The sequence below is a fragment of the Ictidomys tridecemlineatus genome, chromosome 1 (assembly GCF_052094955.1).
Source record: "Ictidomys tridecemlineatus isolate mIctTri1 chromosome 1, mIctTri1.hap1, whole genome shotgun sequence".
NCBI classification, from domain to species: domain Eukaryota; kingdom Metazoa; phylum Chordata; class Mammalia; order Rodentia; family Sciuridae; genus Ictidomys; species Ictidomys tridecemlineatus.
In genome coordinates this window covers 34175154-34196676 of record NC_135477.1, presented here as the reverse complement: position 1 = coordinate 34196676, position 21523 = coordinate 34175154, and the positions used below count along the sequence as shown (strand labels likewise).

Here is a 21523-nt window from a genome sequence, read left to right as displayed (position 1 = left end):
TCTCACATACTAACACAGTAAGAATGCAATGAACACTTGTTAAATGGAAAAATTATAGAATCACTGACATGCCAATTTATGTAACCATGTGCAGATGAACGTTTAAACATAAAAACTTTATTTTCCAAGAGTTATCAGCTATCTTTTGAGCCAAAGAGAAATTCTAGCTTAAGCTATAAAATAGGACACCACTATCAACATCAATAAATTGAGCCAAACTCTCTTGGGATTTGAGTTGTGGCTCGGCGATAGAGCGCTCACCTTGCACGTGTGAGACCCTAGGTTCGATCCTCAGCACCACATAAAAATAAAATAAGTGAAATAAAGGTATTGTCCAACTACAACTAAAAAACAAATATTAAAAAAAAAACAGCCAAATTCTTCTTTGGGAACTGCTGCAGGAATCCATCAATTTTAACCAAGAGCCATAAAGAGTACACAACTGATCAGACATCAATTTCCTCACCCAATACCATCCCTTCCAAAATGCCCAGCACCATTACCAAATCAAAAGTATGAATTTTTAATCAGAATATAGATTGGCAAACAACAGCATTTATGCTGTACTAAATTGATTGCCAACATATTTCTCACCCTTTCCTGCTTAAGACAGTCTGGTACCTGCCTCAGTGACAAAAATTGGTAGCTGATTCCTTCCCCTTTCAGTGTTAGTGGACTATTCTGCTCTCTTATCTGGAAATCATAACCAAAGATACTCTCCATGAGCCATCTCCAACATGCCATAGGGAAAGAATAGGAACTTGGGCACCCCAGTTTTAAATAGTGCCACTTCAAGAGGTATAAGGAAGACCTTATTTTTTCTTCTAATTTGGACAGGGCCTATTTCCTTTTTTGTAGTCATTAGTTGATGTTCTTAGCAGGGAACAAGTAGAGTAAGCTTTTTCCAAGATGGGCTTATACCCTCAGAAATATATCATCCAAAATTAAAAGCCAAATTTCTGATTGTTTCTCAGTTTGTACCCACTTAGGCACCAAAACACCTCATTCTTTTAAAAATATTCTAACAAAATTTAGAGCCAAATTTTGTTAGAATATTTTTTTGTTAGAATATTTTTGTTAGACTATATTCTGCCTGTGCCCAATGACAAGTCATTCCAATTCTTTTTCTCTTTTGTCTATTTTATTTCCCTTCTACTCAATTAAAAGAGAAATCTTTTGTCACTGGTATTCACTGCATTTCCAATTTTTTCCCTTTCCTGTACCCATGCCTCAGTTTTCCTGCCCTCTGCCTGAGTAAAAGAAAAAAATTATAAACTAAATTATAGGTAATCTATAATTGATATTTTAGGTTCAAGATATAAAAACTGAATATAAATATAATGTGACTCAATAGATAATTTATTTCTGTATACATCTGAATCTAGTTACACAAAATGTTTTTAAGGAGAAACTATCTTTCCTTGGGAAATCTGTTTTGGAAGATTGCATGCTGTCAATATCACATTATAATAAGGTAACAAAAATAAACTACTACAAATTCCTTCCTATTGGAATCAGTGGTAGAAGTTTAATAGGCAATTCAGGGCTCCAGCTTCAACTTTAATCAATGTCAACTCTCTGATAATCATATGTTCCATTTAATGAGTAACTAGCTGCAGAGTAAGATCTCAATTTGATTGCAGCATGTTATGTACAAACCAGACCATGTTTTTTTTTAACACAGTTAAAGAGTAACAAATATGTTTTTAAAGGCCATGGAAAAGTACCACATTTGTGGGAAAACTGAAAAAAATAAATGCTCCTAATTAAAGGGTAAGTTATTTTCATATTCTGGGCTTGATTTTTCCTTAACATATCAAGAAGATACAATATGAAATATTGAGCTACAGAAATAATAAACAACTTCCACCAACATTTATATTATTTAAGTCTTGGTTGTCCAGTTTGAGGACTAGGTCTAACAGTTCAAGCATAACCAAGATATTTTTTAGCCTTCCTTTGAGAACTCATCAAGATTTGAGTACCAATTCTATCGTTCAAGAGCTGTCACTTAAGAATATAATTGAGTTTTTTAATTCTCAGTTTTCTTATTGGTAAAGCAAAGATCATAACCTACCTCAGGAGTTGTTGAGAGACTACACAAAAAGTATCAAATTTAATGCTCAGAACATACTGAATTTCCTTCAAATTCTTTTCCCACATGCTCCATCTTTAAACTTCCACTCTTACTGTTATGTATCATTATCTCTTCCACTGCTTGATAGCAATGAATTAGACAAAAATCTTTTTGTTGTTAGATGTTCTAGCAAAATATATCTTTTGTGTGCAGGTAATTTTAATTTATATAAATAGTACTATGCAATATATTTCATTCTACTTTTTATTCTTTTCTGACTTGGGGTTTGGAAGAATTCTTTGTTTCTTATTGTGATTTGGAAAAAATATAAAATCTGTCTTTCACAATTCCTTTTTGAAGGCAAATTCAAAAGTGAGATTTTATAAGTCAGGAATGCCCAAACTCACTTGGAACAACTTTATCTGAAGAGATTAGATATACATGGAGAGCAAATACATGATGAAAGGGTGCAGAAGTTTTTATCTTAGATCTTTTGTGGGAGGAGGGGTGGATGCCCTAGCTGCACAGGGTTGGGTTGATCATATTCTTCACTTAAAATCTCATTATCATCATTGGTCTGTGCAGGGCCTTGCCCATGTTTTATTTATTTATTCTCCCATTAATCAACATCCCCTGCTCCTTCCTCCTTAATCTCCCTGTAGGCAACTATGCCAATGAATGAATATCTTTTTGTTCATGTTCTTACAAAACACATGGTTAGCATGAAAAAATTTGATAAAGGTAGTTTTAATTTTCTTAAGTAGTAGTGTGCATCTGACTATCTTTTGTTTTATTCTGCTTTTAAGTTCATCTATATGCCATATGTAAATCTACATAGTTACTACTAGTTCTTGCCTTATTCCCATGGTATGCAATTTCCACATTTTACCCAGCCAGTCTCCTAGTGTGGGACACTCAAGAGAACATTCAAACATTGGCCACCATAAATAATGCTGAAATTAATATTCATACATGAGCTTCTACGTGAACAGCCAAAGCTATGAGGAATGGTGGTGTATGTACACAGTATTTCAATATGAAAAAGCTGACTCAGCCATAAAGAGACCTGGAGATTCTAGATATGGAACCAAACCAGTTAGAGAAATAGGCTTAGAGATCACAATCTTAATTTTTGCTTACTTTTATTTTAAGAACAGAAATTTAAAGATTTCAAATGTTACTTCTTTTTGAAATTTCACCTTATAATAGTAAAATATTCTTTGGGAAGAATCCTACCGATCTTTTTTAATAAAACTATCATCTGAATGGGGGGATTTAAAGCAAAAGCTAATACATCAAAAACCATCACTAGTGCAAAGTTAGCAAACCAAAATTTTGTAATTTAAAATAAAAGCTTTTTGGAATTAATTTTTAGAAAACAAAAGTTACCTCCTAAAAAAAACACTACCTTATGTTTTACACTTATACAATTTGTCTATAGTAAAAATAAAATCAAATTTTTAGATAAAGATGAAGCTGACTATCTTCTTAATTTATTTCTAATAAATAAATGAATAAAATTCCGTCCAAATTCATGATCTTATAAAAGTAACTGAAAATACAAGAGATCATGTGCTATTAAAAACAACTATGCTTTAAATAACTTGAAATGCACATGTGTTGATTCCATTAAAGTAACATTATCCTTGAGAAGGTACATTTTAAATCTAAAGAATATATGTATATGTCCTAAACCATAATAATTTTGAACAACAATTATGCTATTTCTAGGAATAAGGCAATAATAGATCAAAAGCATTACATTTCTATAAACAAGATGTCTTATAATTTTAAAACTAATGCATAAACAAAAACAAAAAAATGCAGCATTTTTAAAAAGTAATAAATTTTAGCTAATTTAATTATATGCCATTACATATTCACAAGAATAGCTAAAATCAAGACAATATCAAGTGTTGAAGAAGATGCAGATCAACTGAAATCATACATTGCTGATGGGAATATATACTGGTACAACTCCTTTGATATATAGTTTATAATAACATTAATTATATCCACACCCTATGGCCTGGCAATCCTACTTTTAAGTATCTATCCAAGAGAAATGAAAATATAGGAACACACAAAGATTTTACACACTCATATGAGTTTTACTCATAATAGCAAAAAAACTGGAAATAACCATATGCCCATTAACAGGAGAAGGACAAATAAATTGTGACATATACATATATATGTCTATATGTATGTATATAATTAGCGGAAAGGCTACTTGAGATGTTAAGTGTATACATACATATATATGAGTTACTATCATATATCATATATATATATATATCCCCATATTATATATATATAGGTAGTTCCTATCTCATATCCATGCTATAAAGTTGCTCTTTAGTTGCTCAAAAACACTAACATTATGAATCACTTTGTAGCATACATATAGATTATACATATCTATATGAATACCATTCAGAAATTTTAAAGAATGAAATATGGATCCTCAAGGCAATATAGATATATCTTACAAACATTAGGCTGACAACAAGAAGCCGTAAAAGAGTACATACCATATGTTTTTATGAAACTCATGAATAGGCCAAGCCAGTGGCTCACACTTGTAATCCCAGCTATTCAGGAGGCTAAGGCAGGAAGATTGCAAGGCCACTGCCAGCCTTGACTACTTTGCAAGACCCTGTCACAAAACTTTAAAAGGGCTGAAGATATAATTGAGTGGTAGAGGGCTTGCCTAGCAATTAATACAACAAAAACAACAAAGAAAAAAAAAAAGAATAGGCCTTGGAGGGAGACAGAAAGGCTAATTGAGAAGGAGCATGATGTAACATATGATATAACTATCTAGGATAATGAAAATGTTTTCTACCTTGATTTGGGTTGTGTTCATACAGGGATAGCCATAGGTAGAATCACTGAGATATATATACTTAACATCTCAGTGTCGAAAATTTCCGTTCACAGAATCTTCTTGTTGTCTTTAAAACCCAATGCCACTTACATTCTCCTTATACAAAATCAATGCTGTTTAAATTGCCAAAATTGATGGCAGTGATTTCAAACTGGTATTCAAAGGCAATTTGTCATTTTCAGAGGAAAAAACAATGAAAAGACTTTTTTATCTAAAAGAACTTTTTATATCATTTTGCATTAATTTTTATATTTATAAAATTTGCAGTTTTTTACTATTAAGTTGGGTTATATTCTCTGGTTCAAAAATATATATCAAACTCAAAAGTGATTAATTGTAGTATAAAAATAGTACCAAAGATAATAGAAATATCATCATTAAGAATTCTATTACAAGTATACAGTGGGAGAACAGAACTAGAATTGGTACAGAGTACTTTGAGTATACTTGGCTTCACATGAAATCTTCAAAAGAAAAGTACCACTAAGTATAATGATCAATAACTGGAACATAGGATTTTTGAGAACTGATGATCCATTTACTCATGGTCGCTAGAGCATTATCTATTACCAAAATGTTTCAAACAGCTCATGTCATTGAAACATTACGGTAAGTAAAGCATCATGAACTCTCCAGTAACTAATATGCACAAAATTCTGTTTTCCAGTCTTAAACTGAGATACCTTGGTTGCCAGGGGCAAAAAGGGGGCCAAATTTTAAAGGCACCACTCGAAATTTCATTCCTCGTAATAAAAACCAGTATAAGTTATAGTACTGGTAAGAAGTTTAGAATAGGGCTGGGAATGTGGCTCAAGCGGTAGCGCGCTCACCTAGCATGCGTGCGGCCCGGGTTCAATCCTCAGCACCACATACCAACAAAGATGTTGTGTCCTCCGAGAACTAAAAATAAATATTAAAAAAAAAAGAAGTTTAGAATAATAGCCATAATTAATAAAATTGATGTTTTTCTCATAGAAATAATAATGGGCTATTAGCAGAATTTATAATACTGAATTCTGAATATCCAGAATATAGCTTTGGAAGGTAGTTGCTATCATATATCCATGCTAGAAAGTAGCTCTTTAGTTGCTCAAAACCACTGACATTAAGAATCATTTCATAGCATACATATGGATAATACAAATAACAGAATGCACTTGTTGAGAGCCACAGCCAAAGGGGCCCCAGCAAACTTCCAGCTGCCAGCAAGCTTCAGACTGCCCCAGCAACATCTAGCTGATTGGCTCCTCTGCGGTGATGTTCATTGGGCTGTTTCCCTGCCCTTCAGACTGCCAGCTGATGATTGGCTCACAGCGGCCCCAGCAACATCTAGCTGATTGGCTCCTCCACGGAGCTGCTCATTGGGTGACTTCTTTGGCTCTGCCCACGCAACCCAGCCAATCGGCCTCAAGAGAGGAGGATTGTGGGAGGTTGAGAGGCTGGTGTGGGGGAGAGAGGCTTGTGGAAGCCGGTGGTGGCAGTTGGGCTCTGAGGGTTTTTCCCTGGAGCTGTTTAGTTTGGCGTTTGTAGTTCTAAAAATAAAGTTAGTTTCTTTTTGACAAGTGGCTCCTGATTTGTGCCAAGCCAGACTTCGGCATGCACTTGATGATTTTATGCATTTATAACTGAGAATCCATGCTGCAGAAGAAGAAACTATGGTTAGCAAATATTTTGTGAAATGGAAAATGTATAGTGAGTGGATTTAGTAGTAACAGAACGCTGGGTATGGACAGAACCAGTATATGTTGCCATGCAAATGAAACACCAACACACAGGTGGCTATGGTTACAGAGCACAGACAAAAATTGACATATACCTTCTGGTATTCACTTGGTGTTGTAGGAAACAGATAACTGTTACAATGATCAAGGTATGGCTAATAAGAACACTAAGCTTGGGATGAGACCAAATTTTTAAAAAGTCAAAGTTTTTTATGCTATTAAATAAAACAAGTAATTACATGAGCTTTTAAAATCAAGACAGAATAAAATTTTGCTCTCGATTCTGATAATGTTGGTAAAGATCTTTTTAAAGACTTCCATAAACTGCATATCTGAGTACCATATCTAGTATCTTGACTAGCCAGAACTTATTTTAAGGTAAAAATATGCTGATAATCCTGAGGTTAAAGTGTTGGGATTTCATGAGAAAACTACATTGTAATAAAAATGATTCAATATACAATCATTTCACTTTACAAATATTTGGGGTTTTTTTTACTCTTCAAAGAAATAAATAGATGGTATATTATTGGGCATATTTTTAAACTACAAACAAACACTGCAACAGAAATGTCAAGAAATTTTTCTTAGAGTTGCAAACAACCAAATTCTGAAGTATCTATATCACTAACTGGAGAATTATATATGTTCTTCTCCAAAATATATCTCTGAAAATGTCTCCCCAAAATTTCAGGATCCATATTCAACCCCAAAGTCTTCACAAAGTCTGAAAACATTTCTTCCCATCTCTGATGCTCATAATTGTGAATTAACACTTTCTAATTTAGAAGAAAACAAAGAGTAAGAAAAGAAAATATAAAATCTGACCTAGAGCTCTAGGCATCCATCATCAAACCTATCAAAGGTTATTGTTAATCATTTCAATGTTCTTTATTTTTGAATATGCTAATAAATTTTAAACCTCTAACTGTAGAATTGCATATGCTATAAAAATTCATTAAGTGACCTATGGACCTCATAAGTTAAACATGGATGGACAGTAAGACATGATAAATGAGAGTTTCACTGTGTGTTTCTGGGTGTCACTAATTCACAACTAGTATCCAAGGAACTAAAAAGAAAGAGTTGTTCTCTTCCTAGACTAAAGTCACAGGTGACCATGCTATTATTATGTTATTTTTATCCATAAGAAAACTGTAATCTGGATAAGTAAAATGAGCAAAGTCATACAGGTGATAAACACCAAAAGCATATCTGACTCAAGTATTCACATTCCTAATTCAAACTCCTGGCTTTATACCATTCCTTCTCAGAACCAGAGCTGTTGAGTATTTTTGGTATATCAGTAGACTTTAATTTTTTAAAATATCAATTTAAGGGAAAACTTATCCTGTAATTCTTACTGAGCTGGTAGCTGCCAACTACACTTCCTACACCATAGCCAGGTGCTGGTTGTTCAGCTTACATTAAAAAATATTCTGCTATACTACAAAATTATATTTTTCCTGTTATCTTAGGGAGCATTCAAAGCAGCCCAAAGCAGTGCATACTTGAATACAGTACTGCTTTTATTCTGCTTCTATTCTGATGACCCTCTATTCCCTGAACTAAAGCACCGGTTTATCTCCCTAGCCCAAGATCCCTTTCTCCACTTGCAGGCCTGAATATAAAGTAAGGAGCATGAGAATAATCGATGCTTAAACATGGCAGTTTGCAGTTGAGCCATGGGTTCATATTCACTTTATTTGCTAGTCTTTTAAAATTAGTAGAACTATTTCCACTAGATGGCTGTCTTTACCAAGAACTGTAAAAGCTATTCCAGCTTGTGATGATTTGCAAGTTTAAAGATTTGTATATGTGCAGCCATTTAGAAGACTTACTCATACAAAGCAACTATGATGTTATTTTCTCACTCCTACAGAGGAAAAAGTCAGTATGTTGAAAATGTAATGAGATTTTTAAATAGAAGAAAAAATTTCATGTTGAAGATTTTCTTAAGAAGATAATGAGTTTCACCCAGAAGACAGATAGAAAGCCAGACGTATATAAAAACTATTTGTGTAATTGCTAATGTTTTCAGATCAAATGTTCATTATAAAATTAAGTGTTCTATATTTAAAGGAAGAGATTGAGTATTGCTAGTTGTAGTAGGCATTTGTTTGGCATCTTATCTTCAGTGATAAAGGGAATTTATTATATGTTATAATTTCAACTGATGATCAGTGAAATTTGTTTACTTCTATTCCACACTTTGTTATTTGATTAGTACTTGATGCCTTATTATTTGACTAGAAGAAAAAATCAGCAGCATGTTTGGAGAGGATTAGTTCATGGTTGTTCAGTAAAGATTTTATGTAAATTTAACAAAACTAAAGAAAAGTATGCAAATTGTAAGCATTTGGCTTGATTACTTTTCAAAGGAATGAGATTAATGTAAATATTTTCACAGAATTGTAGATTTCATCTTAAGTTTTTGGGCTTTTTTTTTTTTTTTTTGCTATTTGTTTGGTTATCCAAATAACAAGAATAAGAACTAGGACTCTAATAGCTACCCAGAAGCTTATTTATGCTTCCTCCTAGAAATGTCCTCAAATGGTGACCATTTTCCTGACTTCTAGTATCATAGGTGACTTTTGCCTGTTTTTGAAGCTTATCTGAATCAATTCACTTCTTTTGCTTTCCACTATGTTTGTTAAAATTTTCCATGTTGCTTTCACAATGTATTCATCCTATTTCTGGATACTTGGCTAGTTTCCGGTTTGGAGCTATTATGAGTGTTTTATGAAGTTTTTGTTTTGTTTTGTTTGTGGTGTTAAGGATTGAACCCAGGATTGCTTATGCTAAGCATGTGCTCTACCATATTCCCAGCCTATAAGTTTTTATATGTACTGTAAGTCAATATGTGTATTGACTTATGCCTAGAATTGGAAATGCTAGGTCATGGGATTTACATATATTCAGCTTTAATAGATACTGCTAATTCTCTACAGTTGTACCAACCCACACTCCCACTAACAGTACATAAGGGTTCCGTTACTCCAGTGTCTCTTCAGCACTTGGCATTGTCACTCCTTTAAATTGTAGCCATTTCAATGGATATATAATGATATCTCATGTGGTTCTAAAGTACATTTCCCTGAAGACTGATAGCGTTGTTTATACATTTATTGGTTGATAATGTTCTAATCTTTTGTTCATTTTCTATAATATTTTCTCATTTTATGTTAATTCATATGAGTTCTTTATAAAATCTGAAGGTCATCCAGTCAGTGGTCAGATATAAATATATTGTAACTATCTTATCCTACTCTAGGGCTTGACTTTTTATACTTTTAATGGAATCTTTGATAAAAAATTTATCAATTATTGTCCTTGATGGTTAGCATATTGTTAAAAAAAAATCTTCACTTATTCCAAACTTATAAATATATTTCCTTTGTGCTTTTTTCTTGGAGCTTTATCAGACTTAATCTAGCTTCAATTGCTTTTGGTCTATTGTGTGAAGCACAGGCAAAAATTTATCATTTCATATGGGTATGAAATTGTTCCAGTATCAATTTTTGAAAAGACTATTATTTCACTACTGTACTATTGTTTCTTCTTTGTCATAAATCAGATAATTGCACATACTGTCAGTTTTATTCTGGATTTTTTATTCTATTTCTTTGGTATATTATCTATCCTTGGGTTCATGACCTTCATTATTAACAGTAATGTAAGAAGTCATGATATTTAGTAGTCTAAGACCTACCCCCCAGCTTTGTCCTTTATCCTGACTGTTCTTGATCCTTTACATTTCCATATAGATTTTAGAGTCAACTTATACATTTCTACAGGAGGAAGAAAAATAACTGCTGGGATTGATATTGGAAATGAAATAATCAATAAAACAATTTGAGGGAAGACACACACCTATGTGGCTTTGTATTGTGTCAATTTCGCTAGGTAAAACTACATCTCCCCAAATCCCCTTCTCTAATCATTTAGGTTAGGGTGGACCACAGGAGACTTATTTTGCAGAATATTTGACATGAAGAACAAAGCAGTAGCAATAATTTTTGTCTTCCAGCGTCAGAACAGGCATTGTTATAGCTCATGTACATTGATAACTTTCTTTTGGATCACCTCATTGGTATGGGAACAACAGTTGGGCCTGTAATTACTCCAATTTCCTCTGATTCCTCTTTCAGCTTCTCTGTCTCCTTGACAAAGTTTTCCTCCTGCTAGACACCAACATCACCAAGTTTGAAGGTAGTGAGAGCTGGGCTCATACAGGTTTCTATCCTAGTCTACCTCCTAATATTCTTCCTTTCTCAACTACCTGCCATACAGAAATCAAACTAGCATTAAATGAAAGGAAAACAGCCTTATAGAGGCTGTTTTACGAGCTCCCTCATTATGTAAGTTCAAATTCTTTTCAACCGTTATATATTCTGTAGGGGAAGACACTAGGAAAACCAAAAGTTAACCATGTATTATGGTTACTGATTGGATTTAGCAAGATATTAGAAAATAGGAAGATCTCAAATAAAATTGGCTGATTTCAAACAAAAATTAAAGGGAATAAAAACAATTCATAATTGTGGGCATTAAAGGACCAAAAAAAAAGAAGGAAATTGAGAAAAACTTTATGCAACAAAGAGCCATTAAGATTGAGATGGGGTCTGGGGTTGTAGCTCAATGGCAGGTGAGCCCAGCATGTGTGAGGCACTGGGTTCCATTCTCAGCATCACATATAAATAAATAAAAAATAAATTTCTATCAACAACTAAAAAATATATATTAAAAAAAGATTGAGATGGGTTGTGCATCTATGAATATCTAACAACAAATCCAACTTTTGTGTATAATTAGATTGCATAATTTTAAAAAATAAATTAAAAAAGAAAAAGATTGGCACCATAAGTCTAGAAGAGATAAATTAAAACACACTCAAATTCACACTCAAACCCAAGTAGGTATTAGACGCCTATAATCCTAGCTAGGGAGCCTGAGGCAGGAGGATTGCAAGTTCAAGGCCAGCCTGGGCGACTTATCAAGACTCTGTCTCAACATTTAAAAAATAAATAAATAATAAGGGCTCAGCGGTAGAGCATCCCTAGATTCAATCCCCAGTAAAGCAAAATGATCATGATAATGATGATGATATTGAGACAAATGGAAAAGAATAAATTAAAGGAATGGCCCTTCCCAAGCCCAATGGCCTTAAAGTAACTATCATTAAGAGAGAAAAACTCGATGGCATTCAGGAAGCAGGAAATAATCAAGTTTGAGAATTGTATCTGCAAAATAATTTAAGTGCCATTACAGGTATATGAAATTAACTAGAAGCAAATTAATCTGAAACCAATTAAGTTTAGAAGGAATTGTTTTGCCAAAAACAAAAACTAACAGGGTCAACTATAGAATCTGGACTGAAAAATCATTCAACAATCCTAGTTTTAAAATAATCTTTGGGTTCTAAAATTTGCATAGCTGCAAGCAGGCTGAGAAAACTGTGCAGTCCCCATAAAGGGTATATTCCTCAACAACCTCTTCATGTATGGCCATGAAGAAAAATAGAAAAGGAAGAATATCCAAGAAGGTAAAATCAAGAACCATGAACAGAATTCCTCAAAGGGAGCAGAATTAAGGTCTAATAAAAAATTAGCCTACGTCTCCACATAGGAGATATTTATAATGAATGCTTCAGAGGATTTTATAGCTACTATTGACCAATGACTGCTATTAAATATTAAGAGTATGGTATTAGAAGAAGGATAATAAATCAATCAGTGGAATGAAAGAGAAACTAATTCCTGAATATGAGGAAGCTTGACGTGGCACTGTAGTTCTCAAAGTAGAGAACACTTAATAAGTGGTGCTAGAAAAATTTGTTATCCTATAATAAATCCCAAAATCAAGTCTATGAATACTAATAATTTAAATATAAAGGTAAAAATTTTTAACTTGTAGAAGAAAATAAAGAATATCTTTACAGCCATGTGTTAAAGGAGAATTCTTAAGAAACAAACTCTAGATGAAAATCTTTATAAATTCAACTACATTAAAATTGAGACATCTTCTCATTGAGAAAGTCAAAAACAAACTACAAACTGGGAGAAGATATTCTCAACACATATAACTGACAGGATTAGTATATAAATTTATGAAGAATGCTTATAAATTTATAGCAAAAGATAAACAACATGATAAAAATGGACAAAAGACAAACTCCTCTAAGATTCAAGTTGAATTTAATCTTCATTGCAATAATATTAAAAGGTTTGGCCATTGAGAGGTGATTAAGACCTAAGGGCTCTACCCTTACGAATAGAATTAGTACCCTGAAAAAATGGCTTAAATTTGAAAGGAGTTCTCTCTTGCTTTCCATCCCTCCTGCCATGAGAGCACACAGTGTTACTCCCCACAGGCTGCAGGAACAAGACACATCTTAGAAGCAGAGAGCAGTCCTCACAGTACACTAGGCTGCTAGCACCTTCATCTTAGACTTTCTAGCTTACAGAACTAAAATAAATGTTTTTTTTAATTTATTATAGTTATTTATAAACAATAACCCAGTCTTGAATACTTTGTTATAGCATCACAAACTAAGATACTCAATTTTATTAGCTTTTTTTGCCATCTTAACCTTTTTATTTATTTATTTTTCTTGTACTGGGGATTGAACCCAGGGGCACTAAACCACCAAGCCACATCCCCTGCCCTTTTTTATATTTTATTTAGAGACAAGGTCTCCCTGAGTTGCTTAAGGCCTTGCTAAATTGCTGACGCTGACTTGGAACCCACAATCTTTCTGCCTCAGTCTCCCAAGCTGCTGGGACTACAGGCATGGGCCACGGCACCTGCCTTATTTTAACAATTTTTAAGTGAATAGTTCAGTAATCTTAAGTATTGTTATACAACATTTTTCCAGAAATTTTTCATCTTATAAGACGAAAATTCTATAAGCATTAAACAATCTTCCATTTCCCTTTCTCACCTGCCTTTAATAACCACCATTCTACTCTCTGTTTCTGTGAATTTTACTACTTTAGATACCTTACATAATGAGTTGAATTGTGTCCCCAGCCCCCAATTCTTCTGTTGAGACTCTAATCCCCAGTAGCTCAGAATGTGACTATATTTAGAGAATGAGTCTTTAAAGAAATAATCAAGGTTATATGGGGTCATTTGGTGTGGGTTCTAATCCAATCTGACAGGATTCCTTATGAGGTGAGGAATTTTGGGCACAAAAGAGACAACAGAGTTGTGCATGTGGAGGAAAAGACATGTGAGAAGGAGAGAGGCCTCAAGGAGAAATTAACACCTTGATTTTGAACCTTCTTGCCTCCATACAGTAATAAGTGTCAATTCTTTAAACCATCCATTTTGTGGCATTTCCTCATAGCAGTCCTCAGAAAACTAGTACATTTAATTCAAGTCACATACATGGAATCACATACAAATAAAATAGTCACTTACATGGAATCGTATGTGACTGTCTTATTTCACCTAGCATTGTATCCTTAAGATTCACTCATGTTGCCAGGTGCAGTGGCCCATACCTATAATCCCAGTAACTCAGGAGGCAGAGGTAGAAGAACTGCAAGTTCAAGGCCAGCCTTAGCAATTTAGTGAGACCCTGTCTTAAAATAAAAATAAAGAGGTGGGCTGGGGCTGTATCTCAGTGGTAGAACACTTTCCTAGCACGTGAGAGGCACTGGGTTGAGCCTCAGCACCACATGAAAATAAATAAATTAATTAAAATATTTAAAAATAAAAAGGGGTAGGAATGTGGTTCAGTCGTTAAGCATCTCTGGGCTCAATCTCTGGTACCACCACTCCCACAAAAAAGATTCACTCATGTCATAGCATGTGACAAAATTTCCATCATTTTGAGGGCTCAATAATATTTATATACGTATGTATGTGTTTGTGTGCTTTGCTTATTCATCCATCCATTCATGGACATTTGGGTTGTTTGTACCCCTCAGCTCTTGCAATGCTCTTATGAACATGGATGTGCAAATATCTCCTTGAGATCCTGCCTTCGATTCTTTTAGAGATATAGATACTAAGAAGTGGATTGATATCTCTATGTTTAATTTGTTTGAGGAACTACCCTATTATTTTCTATAACAGATGACAATTTTTTGATTCCACAAATTGTGCAAAAGATTCTAATTTCTCCACATTCTCACCAACACTTGTTCTCTCTTGTATTTTTTTTTAATAGTAACTTACATCCTAATGGGTATGAGGTTATAGCTCACTGTGGTTTTGATTTGCATTTCTCTAATGATTATTTGCTATTTCAAAAAAATACAACTACTCTCTCTCTGAAATATCATTTACATTTACCAAGATGGAAAATTAGTCTGCCAATACCAAGGGTGGGTGATAAAAAATGAAAATTCCTATATGCTGCAGGTGGGTATAGACATTATTAACAATCCCTTTGAAAAACAATGTTACCTTGGAAAGTGAACATTTATATTTCCTGTAATCCTTTCTTTCAGTGTTTTTCAAAACTTGGGTCACACTTACTAGTGAGTTCTGTGATGCATGTTAAGAGTCTCAATTAGCATTTTTTGACACATAGGACAGGCAAATAGGATTTTGTTATTTTAAGAAACTTTCATTGGACATAGGCAAGTGTGTTTCCTGGTTGAAGACACCAAATGAATTTCTTATACTATGAGTAGTGCATAATGTCTGAAAGCCTCCCATACTAAATTCTTGCACAGGTGTACTAGAAGAGTGGAAAAGAATGTTCATAACAAAAAAGTCGGAAACAAACCAAATGTCCAGCAAAATTGTAAAATTGTGGTATGTTAATTTAATGCAACTCTATAAAGCAATGAAAAGAATGCATGAGTCTCACAAACCGTTAAGTGAAAAGAAATTACAAAAAAACCTGATATTTTTATAAAGCTCAAAAAAATAAAAATAAAAGTGACCAAGCACAGTGGCTCAGCCTATAATCCCAACTACTCTAGAGGTTTAGGCAGGAAGACTACAAGATAGAAAACAACTGGGCAATATGGCCTTACCCTGTTTCAAAAAAAAAAGAAAAACAAGTAAAACTAAACAACGTGTTGTTTAGGGACACGTACATCAGAAGCAAATACATCAGTGGAAATTACTGAACAAGAAACAGTAATAAAAATTGGGAATATATTTGGCAAGTTGGTGAAATGAGGAAGAAAAACAAGAAACAATCATATTGACAATGTTCTAGTACTTTGGTGAGTTCAAATGCACCAAAATTTTGATTTATATTAAGCATTTCAAGTACATACGATTACTTAACTTACATATTTATAACAACGTTCATATTTATAAAAATGCTTTTGTAAAAAGTGGACATTCTCTTCTAGCACAGCAGTGAGTCAACACTCCCAAACAAAAACTGGATTTCCTGAAAAACAGGTTAATACGATAGGGGAGAAAAGCTTGTCAGCATGCCAAAGGTCAACATGAATAGTTACGCAGGCAAAACCTATCTACTTTTTTTTTTTTTTTGAGGTAAGGAAAATCTTTCACAACTATGCCTCTACATTGAGCATGAAAATAAATTAGGTGCTTTCCTTGTATTCCCTGGTCACAGAAAAAAAAAATTACAATTCAGAAGCCTTTTCTGGAGATGTGCACGCCCAGCATATTGGCACCACTGCTGTGCCCTGTACAATACTGACTTATAGACAGGTCTTCCAGTCAGCACTAAGCACATAACTTGCTATGAAAAAGTAATTCAACAGAGCCATTCCTCTCAATTGTTACTTTAGAATTGGAATAACTTTCATCACTTTCTTGATTTCCTTTATCTTGGGACACTTCTTCCAAACTTGGTTCACTTCTGAAAAGTGGCTTACAAGAAACAAAAGCAGTTGCGGGGGCTTCAGGAGAGAAATACGGTAAAGAAATCCTACAGGAGAAAAGGAAGCTTAAAATACAGAAAATTTCCACCCTAACACTCCCAAAAGAATATGCAAGAACGGAGAGAAACTTCCAAGGGCTCTTTTTCAGTATATTAACAGGAAGAAAATTCATCTCGGGAAATCTGTGCCCTCTCTTTTTTTAAAGGCAATAGGCAGAGGCGCTCGGTTTCCGCCGAACCGCTGTAAAGATGGCGGTGGGACGAAGCCCCTTCTCCAGCCGCCACCTAGGACTCTCGCCTCATATTTCCCACAAACCCCTCCGCGCGGCCCCACTCGCCCAGAGCTGCCCGGCCGGTGTCCCCGCAAGTGCGCACGCGCGGAACGACGTCACGTGAGCTCCCAGGGCTCCACCGAGCTGGCAGGAGGGGCCTTGCCAGCTTCCGCCGCCGCGTCGCTTCAGGACTCGGACGGCTGGTTCTCGCTGCTTCCGCTGCCGCGGGGCAGCCGGAGGACTCCGACCGATGCTAGGGGCGCGCGGCGGCGCGGCCATGGGACTGCGCCGACTCCGGTGACAGCAGGGAGCCAAGCGGCCCAGGCCCTGAGCGCGTCTCCTCCGGGGGGCCTCGCCCTCCTGCTCGCGGGTCCGGGGCTCCTGCTGCCGTTGCTAGCGCTGCTGCTGGCGGCGGCGGCCAGGATCATGTCGGGCCGCCGCTGCGCCGGCGGCGGTGCGGCCTGCGCGAGCGCTATAGCCGAGGCCGTGGAGCCGGCCGCCCGGGAGCTTTTCGAAGCGTGCCGCAACGGGGACGTGGAGCGAGTCAAGAGGCTGGTGACGCCCGAGAAGGTGAACAGCCGTGACACAGCGGGCAGGAAGTCCACCCCGCTCCACTTCGCTGCAGGTAACCCAGGCCAGCGCTGCCTCCCCTAGCTCCCGAGCCCACCTGTGCCCCTCTGGCTTGCAGGCCCGAAACCACGCCGTGCTCTTCTGCCCCCGACCTTTCGCTCAGGACGCTGGTCTTGGCAATCTCACTCCCATCTAAGTGGGGATTAAGGAGATTAGGGGTGGGTTAGCGTGCTGTACTCTCTGGAAGTGGGGTTTTGGTTTGGGGGGGGGGTTGGTTTGGTTGGTTTGGGGCATTATTTTCTTTTACAGTATCAACAATACCTGTACAACTTCCGGTCTTGCTACCCTGAGAGGCCCTTAACACATAAGAAAGAATGGGGAACATAGTAAATGGACCTTCTGATTTGAAAGAAATAATACTCTCAAACATTTATCGTATTGCAGGCTCTTCTGTTAACTCTTATCAGTACGTTGAGTTAAAGTCTAGAGACCTTTGTAAAGTGCTAGGATGTAATTTATAAGTTGGTTAATCGCTATTGACACAGCGTTAATTGGTTTATCAGAGTAGCCAATCATTAGCAAGTTTCCACACAGACTAGAACTGAAAAAAGCAAGTTGGAAGCACTGAGATCTGATTTAGGTTGGGTGTGGGTAGTCCCTGCAATACAGTGAAAAGATGGTGTAGGTTCTTTAGCTTGGGGCTAACTTTGTCACATTTGGAGCATTTGAATTTCTCTTACTGTTTATTAGATTCATTTTATGACACTAGAATGTTAAATTTAATTGAAGTATTTGAAAGAGCCAGAAATGGGAATAGGACAGTCACCTTAATTCCATAAAGCCTGTATGCTTTTTTCACTTTCAGGAAAGGTTGTGACTATTTCTAACTTCAAGTGGTTGAAAATGGGAGAAATCCTCAGTACTTCTATAATCCTGTATTTTACTTGATGTATATCATGATTGTTTTAAAACATTCTTTTTTTTTAAAGCTGGGAGATACCTTTTAAAGTATCCTTGTTCTTTGGAGGCAGGAAGGATGAGTGGAGGAGCTTGAGAAAGATTTCCTTGTTCTTAGACATTGCTTGTAGGGTTTCTACCAATTGGAGATTTGTTTGCTTTAACCTGTTCCCATTTTAAAATGTAAATACTACCAGGAAACATGCTTTCTTGATCAATTGCACCTTTGTTCTGTTTCTCCCTGCAGAGCCTTTTTAAGAGAAAAAAGCTTGGGTGGACCCATAGTTGTGAGAACTAGAAAAAACTTGTGGGCAATGGAAATAAAAGCAAGAATACTGAAGTCATATCTCACCTCTTTAGCCATTTTGCTTTAGATTTGGGTGGTCATTACTGCCTTCCTTCAGTTAATTTGAATTGTCCTGTTTGACCATGTAGTCAACATTTAACCAACTGATTTGGCAAACTGTTACAACCAACTGATACATAATCCAAAGGGTAGTATTACTTAGATTATGTTCACTTGATCTGTGAGATAAAAATAGTCAAGGAAGATCTTAGTTGCTACCTTTCAAGAATTTGGTGTATTAGTGAGTTCATAATCTGAAAATAGTAATATTTAGAGGTGTAATGTTATGGTATTATCTTCTCACTGACCTTGTTTCTCCTCCACCGTCCCACCTTCAGTTCTCTCCCAACATTTCAAAGTATCTTTTACATAGATTTTATGTTCAGAGTGAAATGGAAAACTTTATATTTGAGGAACTGGTCCACTGCTCACAGTCTACTCAGATTCTCAGATTTAGGTTATAAGATTAAGTATAACCACTTTATGTTAGCCTCCCAAAATAAGTAAGACTGGAGGCTACAAAGAAGGATTTTCAGACAGAAATGCCTGATAACTATCAAAAGGAACTGCCAGAGTAGTTTTTAGTTTAAGGCCTACAGCTATTTCTAACCTACACAGGTAGGCTTGGTGTTTGCTAGTATGATTATCCAGCCCTGAGTAACAAGATTAAAGGTTTCTCTATTAGACACAGAGGTCATGCTAGAAAAAAGATTTTGCAAGACCAGATGACATTAAATTATTAAACTGTATCTTAAGAAAAAGGACATCTGTAACCCTAAAAGTTAAATGTTGTGTTTACATCCCTGACAATTCTGGCAATGTGATAAATATCCTTAAAGATTTACATGCTCAGATAGAAGCCATGTTCTCACCAACTTTGTCATGGGAACAATATCTTAGCTCCTGGTTCTCTGTTACTTCCTGGTGGAAAACATTGTTAGTCTCTGTCTTTGGCATCATACTCATTGGCATATTCCTGTGCTGTGGCATTTATTGCTGCATCAATCTGGTTCCAGTACTAATGAATTCTTGTTTCTCTTATAGACCACCCATCACTCAAATGGCCCTCCAGCTTATTACTTCTCAATCGGACTTCTATCATGGACCACTCGATAGACCCGATTTTTAAAGGGGACTCCAAACTGCTTACCCAACATCATCCCCTTTCAGCCTGAAGAAGCCAGAACGATCTTCGCCCCCTTTCCTTACAGCAGTAAGGAGTTCCCAAAATTAGAGGGGGGAATGAAGCCAGATTTAAAATTAGGTAGTTAGGTAAATTGGGTCTAATATCGAGTGAAATCTAAAATGGAGGCCATGTTGAGAATGAATTTCCGGAAAAGTTGAGCAACTCTTGAAATGTTAATGAAGTCCCAAGAAAAGCCCTAGGCCCAAAGTCCATCCCAAAGAAGTGTTAATGAAGTCCTTCCTGCCCAGATTACTTCTTTGGCCCACCTGTTTCCCACCCCTTAGGCCTTCCAACCTACATTCCATCACTGAAAGAACTATAAAAAGGGGAAACAACCGCACTTTCAGGGATTCCACCTCTTGGGTCCCCTTCTTCCTCTGGGAGAAATCTTTTCTGCTGTCCTTTAATAAACTTCTAATTTCTACTCTGAAAAAACAAAAAAAAAAGAATTGAAGTATAACATTTTAGCTAAAGTTTTCTAAGTCCTGCATTTAAACCAAAAGGTTAAGAAATGTTTTTTTAAAGATGGTTTTGTAAACTTAATCTAAAAAAATTATATTAAAGAGAGGCACTTATTTTCTTTAAGTATACTCAGCTTCATTTTTCTCTTAGTATTTGGAGAATACATTTCACAGGTTGTTTTGTAACGTGATATATCAGTCATGTTAATGTATATGGAAGCATTCTGTTGGGTGTTCAACATAGGTGTTGGTACTGTGTTACTGCCTAACCAAGCAATTACTTGTCTCCACACATTGTAAAGGAACATGGGAGGAGGGTCATTCTTTTTAAAAATCTTTAGCCAATTAAAGTTTGGAGATTTTATTGGTGTAGGGGCATGTTTTGTCTTTGGTTTGCTTCCCAAAGAAGAGAAGGAATGAGATGTGTGTAGACCTCAGAAAATGCAGAACAGTTTAGAAAAAAAATTTGTTTTGTCTTTTCATTCAAAGAAAATCTTTCTTTGAATGAAAAGACAAAATCAGTTCCAACCCTAAGGGAATTAAATTGTTAATGGAAAAGGTAATTAACATAAACAGAAATTTTTCTTCTATTATTGTGTGTTTTTTTTTACTAATGAACTAGATTACATATGTATAGGTAACTATGATTTAAGAAGTCATTTCTTAAGAGAAAAGTTATTCTGGAAATAACATCCTTTTTCATCCACCCTCTGCCTGACCCCTAACCACACGCAGGATATGAATGATTTTTTTGTGACACATCATAGAACTTGTAGAGGCAAGTTGGTGGTAGGGTGGCATTAGCTCTAATTCTACTAAAAGGACGAATATCTGAAATTCTTGACATTGTAAGCCCCAAGAAAACAAACTTCAGTAAGAAAGACTGCTTCTCTAACTTACTTCTGAAAAATAGGAAGTGACAGAAACTTTGGAAAAAAGACACTTAATGCCCATTGTAGTAAAAGAAATATGGCCTTCCTTAGAATCTTAGAACTCAGAGTGAGGGCGTAGAACTCCATGACTTAAGAATCTTAAATATTCTTTGGAGCATACACAGAAGTAGCATTCAGTAGTGAAAAATGTTTATTAGGTTCAAGAAATTCAAGTATATATATGGCACAAAGATTATATGTGTAATTGGGAGAATTACAAGTTGAAAATAAACTCACATCATGAAGTCCCCGCTGGTTAATACTTGTTTTGATTGATAGTAATATTAT

General features: G+C 35.7%; 1 protein-coding gene and 1 long non-coding RNA gene across 3 annotated transcripts in view; one reads left to right on the top strand and one right to left on the bottom strand.

The window, feature by feature from the left end:
• Nucleotides 1-17598, bottom strand: part of LOC144375045 (uncharacterized) — a 40489-nt gene extending 22891 nt beyond the window's left edge. Inside the window, exons 1-2 of the long non-coding RNA XR_013434357.1 lie at nucleotides 17451-17598; nucleotides 5798-5867 (exon numbers count right to left, since the gene is read on the bottom strand). This is a non-coding gene — a long non-coding RNA (uncharacterized LOC144375045). The remainder of the gene's footprint in view (nucleotides 1-5797; nucleotides 5868-17450) is intronic.
• The window catches only part of Tnks2 (tankyrase 2), a 61639-nt gene continuing 57017 nt past the window's right edge, over nucleotides 16902-21523 (top strand). Inside the window, exon 1 of one of the 2 annotated variants that reach the window (XM_078038157.1) lies at nucleotides 16902-17408. In XM_078038157.1, coding sequence (XP_077894283.1) covers nucleotides 17210-17408 — 199 coding nt within the window. In that variant the 5' untranslated portion in view covers nucleotides 16902-17209. The remainder of the gene's footprint in view (nucleotides 17409-21523) is intronic. The other variant, XM_013362149.4, reaches the window with a different exon arrangement.